Genomic DNA, 6,208 nt, shown 5'->3' with positions numbered 1-6,208 from the left:
TGACTGTCCTATTTTATTTCCCATGAATAGTGATTTTATTTGGCAATGACACATTCATCACTTCCCCCAAATGATTCTTTTCAGTATTAAACCATTAAGCCCTTGTAAGCACCAAATTGTAATAAGACACAAGTTCTGCACATTATTACAATGCTACCGATGTTTCTAAACGGAAAACATAGACTGCAAATATTAGCCAAAATACAATGATCCTTGATTTTGTGATAGAAAAGGCTTGAACTTATATGTGTTTGCTTTTTTATGACCTTAACCTCTACTAATTAGACAGTTTTCCTTTTGTATACATCAAACCTGAATTGTACTGCAATTACTTAGATATAAACTTCTTACTTAGCAGCATAGGAAAAGTGTTTTTTTAACAATTCACTAGAGGTAACATAATCTGTATAAAGTATTGTATTATTGGGTTTCTTGTCCATCCCAACACCCACACCAGAAATACATATAATTCCACACACACACAGAAGATATACATATACATTCACACACACACTCACACATTCAAAACATAAACATATATACACTCGCAGACACACACATACACACACTAACACACATACTCTCACACACACATACACAAACAAAACAGAAAATACATTACTCAAAGACTATACAGTCATCACATCCAACACTATAACACTATTTTGGACTATACCCCCTTTTTCTTAGAAAACAAATCCATGTAGTAGTGACTTATATTAGAATATTGCCTGTATACAATAACAAATACTTTTCAATACTTGGTTCTAGGTATCAATAAGGCATTATTTTCTGTCCTCCCCCGACACACACACAAGAACACATATATTTCTGCTGGGCACATCATTTCACTGCTTTATGGTGTTTCTCACTTACTCAAACACATTCACACACACTCACAAACACACACACACGCTCAAACACTCCACACACCACTCACACACACACTCTCTCACACACAATCACACACACACTCACATATACACAAACGAACACATATTTCTACTGGCACATTATTTCACTTTTTTAAGGTGTTTCTCACTTACTCACTCACACAAGCACACACACTCACAAAAACGTTGAAATATAATTACTTTATAAACTCCCTTAACTCAAGAGTGGCAATAACTGAATGATTAATAGACTTTGAAACTAAGAATATATTGCATTCCAGCAAAAACTGTTGAGATGCAATAACTATACAGAGTAATTTGTAGACTGTCACTTTCATTTTCATATAGATTTCAGCACAACATTTTGCTTAGGTCATTGTAACTGAAATAAAAAAGAAGATATACATGTATCCAGCAGGGTCAGCATAATGGTAACCCGTTTGTGTCAAATTGTCTTCATCTTGCAATTCAAAACGACACATAATCATAAGATTTAAAAGTTGTGATTTCAGATGTTGCACTATAGTATCCTTAAATGTGTTAACAACAGCCGTTAGCTAAGATGAGTGGCATAAAAATAAACACTTCATGTCATTCAGGAAAAAAAGGTCTTGCTAATAAACCAAAAAATAAAATAAAAAAATATATTGCACTTGCTCTTGTCCGGTTCAAGATAAATTAAAATAAAAAATTATAAAAAAAACACTTGTGTTTTGCAGAAAATAAAGCAATTTATTTTCAAAGCATCCAACATACTCATATACTATAAATTTTAATAAATCTTTTTTTTTTTTTTTTTTTCAAATCGGGATAAGGAAAGAAAACAAATAACTAATCAAACTTCAATTCACTGGCACAATATTACTGTTTGTATTGAAAGGAAATCGACTTTGATGACATTTTGACTGGAGTGTATCACTATGCGGTGATTAACTGTCCATGCATCTCCTGGGATAATTGTTAAATCTTCTTTATATATTAACAGTGAGTGTGGTTTGGTGAGAACATGAAAAGTCATCAGTAATGCTTCACACCAGTATTTTTTGTTATTCAAATTAATAAAAAAAAATGCAATTACCTATAATAATAATAATAATAATAATAATAATAATTATCATTACATCTTAACCATAAGTGCTTCATAATTTAAGTAGAAATTTATGACAAATGCATCAATATGCTGCAATATATATGACATTTTTAAAAATGTACTTTTGGAAAGTGAAAATACGTGCATTCAGAAAGTCAATGATCCACACACATTGTGCTAAAGGATCAAAGTGTTCATGTGCCATTTTCTGGTCATGTATAGGTCCATTAGTTCAGCCCAATCCAGATCTAATTATGAGAGGTCATGTGCCTGGATAGGTGATGGCGTTCCCTAAAGGATTCGTTGCATATTGGACATTTGAGCTTTTCTTCTCTCCTCCTCTTCACTAGTGGCTCCATAGCAAATTCCTTTTTGTGGTGTGATCTCATGTGGTACACAAGATCTGAGGTCATCCTGAAAGACGCATTGCATTTGGCACACCAGTTTTGGGCAGGCAAACACAAAGATGTGAAGGATGGGGGCAGCAAAGTAAGTGTAGAGGGCAGCTGCAGTTGCAAAGGGGCAGGTGTGCTCTTTGGCCAGAAAGTTGTTGCAAAGAGGAATGGGCTTTGTTTGGGTAAACTGTTCTGCAATGTGCAATTACCGTTTAAATCAGGATTCTGTAACTTTACTGACAATGGGTCAGATTGGAAAAGCCGTGCAGGGCCAACTGTATCTCCATGACAGTCCAAATTTACCCCACTAGAGACCAGCTTTTGCCCCATAACTTGTAAGGGAGATACATGATTAAAACTGCTTCTTGTTGGCTGTGAGAATGCGCTTTTTCTCTCCTGGTCCTGATTTGTAATCTGAGACACACTGGTAAAGGCACTGCCCCTTGGAGAGTTGTCATCTGCCTTAGCCTCTGCCCTGGCGGATATTCTCTTCTCCTCGACAGGGCTACTGCATGGGATGGAGGACATCTGAAGTTTTTCTGAATTCAGTTCACTATCTTCTACACCCCTAGAAGCCTTTTTCACCTCCACAAAGGCGCTTCTCTTGGCATCTCCAGTTTCTGGGCTTGGAGGTGCATACAGTTGGCCACTTTCCTCTAAGCTATAGAAAGAACTTGCTCTGAATGGTTGTGGGCTACACACAAGATCCTCCTTCGAGGAATGCATGGGTCGGTCCAAAAATCTCCCCGAAGTATCTATCCTCCTGGACCTAATTTCATCAAGTTCATCATATTTTCTTTTAGCTTTGGGCACGTTCTCACTAGTTGAATCCACATCGTGGCGGGGATAGGCTATTTTTTGGAGAAGAAGAAGAACTGAACGATGAGAAGTAGTTCCTCTGACGTTCTCCATGTCCCTGGCCAAGTTGTGAAAATCTGTTGTGGGCTTATGGTTTTCTTTTTGAGGTTGGTAGATGGTTAATTTGTTGTACTTGGATGGGGCTACAACAATGTTTCTTGGTTCAAGCTCCCTGTTTTCTTTGCATGTTTGCTCAGAGATGGAATCAGAGTTATGTAGTCTTTTTGGACAGCGGAACCTCACATGGGCCACATAGGGGAATTCGAACTGAAACCTCTGATTGCAGTCCAGGCAAGCAGATTGTGATGACCCTGTGGGAAAATAAAGTAGAGGTAAAATATACTAGATTTTCGGTTGCCTAATATTCTTCTAAATTCCATTAGATACATTTGGAGTTCACAAGTTGTAAAGTGGTAATGTCTCCGTATAGTGCTAAGCATATACAGACTATATAAAAAAATGTGGTGGGGGGGGGGGGCTATAGATAAGGTCACAAAATCATAAAACTGGAATTTAGCATAATTCATTATAAGGGATATAGAATGATTATTTAACAATAAAAAAAAAAAGGGCAAGGCAATAAATATAGTATTTATATGAGTGTACAGTGCTATATACTGCAACTCTGTAAGAAAAGTCTGGATGTATAAGTCTATTTAGCAGAAAGCAAATTTTATAAATATTTTTTTAGAAATCATCAACAGTTGTTAAAAATCAAATAAACTGATATCCGCTCCTAAATTTGTTTCTATCCTTAATTAAATAATAAACACTTGTCAACATTTTTGAGTAGCATAATTCGGGGGGAAAAGGTGCTTGCCTCTTTTATTTATGCCAAATATTGATCATTTTATAAAACGTTTTTAAATGTAGTTTCATCAAACATTAACAGATTATATAAGTGTATGATATAATTGCACGTTGGCCTAAATATTGACTAGTTCTGCAAATGTATTTCTCATGTCAACAGTAAAGAGTTCGTCAATGAAGATAATATTCGATTCACCGAACCTAGCACATTGAAAGATTTGTATTTACATTGTTTAATTCACAGGCATTGTTCATTTTACAGCTTTGGTATTCAGCCAGGGAGGTTTAGTACAAGGAGAATTATGATCCATAAATCATTTAGGTGACGTTAATTTGGATGATAGGTCTTGGTTAGTTACCTATATTTTTTCCAGGACTTCTGGATGGATTGAGCAGAAGCAGATCGATCAGTTCTTTCCCATACCAAACTAATAATTCCTCATCTTTTGCAATCCTACGCAGAGATCTGTAAAAGAGTTGTCCATTTTTGATGTAGGCTTCTAAATTTTGCTCTTCTTTGTTCCTAGCAGATTGAACCAGACGGAGCCACATCAGACCCTCAGAGGAACCGTTTGCAGCTGAAGTGTCCACCTGCAGAAGAGACACACAAAAATAAAGAAAATAAGAGTTAAAACGTTCCTCAAGAGCAGAGCTCAAGTCTTACGGGATCTCAATGCAGAACAGTTCTTTATTATAGATGTAGACCATCAAATTGAATGGAAATCTTCTGCCCAACCTAATCACACAGACCTAACTTGACAGCCCTCCATATGTTATAGCTAACTTGGGATTTTATTTGGAGTGATATAACAGATTGCATTCAGATGTGAAAAATAATTATTCTATACATCTTAACTTGCTTACATTGCTAAAAGTGCAAATAGTATATTGGCTAAAAAATATGGTCTACCCTCAAAATGTTATATTTCTATCTATCTATCTATCTATCTATCTATCTATCTATCTATCTATCTATCTATCATCTATCTATATCTATATATCTGCCTGTATGTCTATCTATCTTTCTATCTATATATCTATATCTGTCTATCTATAGTCTGTCTGAAATTCCTATTTATAAATGTCTATCATCTATCTCATATTTTTGATTAATGTCTTCTAAATATAAACATGTATTCTCTTATTAAAGTATGTATGATATTCTAGTGATAGTGATTGTTCTATTAGATGTTTAGTACAGATCAAAACATATTTAAATATAAGAATTTTTTCTTATTTTTTATTTTTTATTTTTTTACAGCCATGCACACAAACACACATGCTAATAAAGTAAATACAATATTCAATACATTTATACAAGTTCAAAAATATGACTACAAGTTATTGTTTTTAAATGTATCTGTGTTACAAATAAACACAAAAAAACGCAGATATTTGCAGTTTGATAGCTAGATAGATACATAGATAGATAGATAATAAATAGATACATAGATAGATACATAGATACATAGTTGATAAATAGATAGATACATAGTTGATAGATAAATAGATAGATACATAGATACATAGAGATATAGAGATACATAGATACATAGATGATGGATAGAGGTCCACAAATTATAATTATATTTATTTGAATTATTTAAGTTTTAGCTTGTTATCTACATGTTTAACTGACATATTGTAGTTAAATAATTGTGCAATTTTAGAATCTTACCCGAAATATATAAGGAACAGTTCGCTTGTCTGTGGATTTGAGAGCGATGAAAGCTATACTGTCGTACAGAGAAGTGTGGCTAAGCACACAGGGGCCAAATATGGCATTTTCGGGGATATCGCAGGTGGTGTAGACACTGGTAAATATATCCGTCAGACATTGCTGAACAGCTTTGGCATCCCCATCCCAAATTGTCTTCTGAACGCCATTGTCTTCTATAATTGACATTTTCTATAAAAGATGAAAGAAAAATATATAGTATTATAATTTGCAATTTAGTTGAAACATTTACAAGCATACATTCTTTCTTTTCTCTTTCTTTCTTTCTTTCTCTTTCTTTCTTTCTTTCTTTTCTCTGTCTTTCTTTTTTTCTATATCTATATATATATTTTCTTTCTTTATATCTATCTATCTATCTATCTCTATCTATCTATCGATCTCTTCTTTCTTTCTCTATCTATATTTTATTTCTCTATCTTTCATT

The 6,208-nt window shown here is 34.1% G+C and overlaps 1 protein-coding gene across 1 annotated transcript; it reads right to left on the bottom strand.

The window, feature by feature from the left end:
- Positions 1–2,227: 2,227 nt before the first annotated feature.
- On the bottom strand, positions 2,228–5,952 carry PRDM8 (PR/SET domain 8). Its single transcript, XM_053700743.1, has 3 exons — positions 5,725–5,952; positions 4,406–4,637; positions 2,228–3,547 (listed from the first exon to the last, which is right to left on the bottom strand). The coding sequence occupies exons 1-3, from the start codon at positions 5,950–5,952 to the stop codon at positions 2,232–2,234; spliced, it is 1,776 nt and encodes a 591-aa protein (XP_053556718.1). The 3' UTR covers positions 2,228–2,231.
- Between the last annotated feature and the right edge of the window lie 256 nt (positions 5,953–6,208).

The sequence above is a fragment of the Bombina bombina genome, chromosome 2, assembly GCF_027579735.1.
Source record: "Bombina bombina isolate aBomBom1 chromosome 2, aBomBom1.pri, whole genome shotgun sequence".
NCBI lineage: Eukaryota > Metazoa > Chordata > Amphibia > Anura > Bombinatoridae > Bombina > Bombina bombina.
This window is presented reverse-complemented; position numbering and strand designations above follow the sequence as displayed.

What these genes read in the sequence shown, in the direction of transcription:
- PRDM8 (XM_053700743.1), bottom strand. Translation starts at nt 5,952, where the DNA reads ATGTCAATTATAGAAGACAATGGCGTTCAGAAGACAATTTGGGATGGG. An exon ending in CTGTTCCTTATATATTTCGG is followed by an intron (nt 4,638 to 5,724) that starts GTAAGATTCTAA and finishes TCTCTTCTGCAG; the next exon opens with GTGGACACTTCAGCTGCAAA. An exon ending in AAGTCCTGGAAAAAATATAG is followed by an intron (nt 3,548 to 4,405) that starts GTAACTAACCAA and finishes ATTTTCCCACAG; the next exon opens with GGTCATCACAATCTGCTTGC.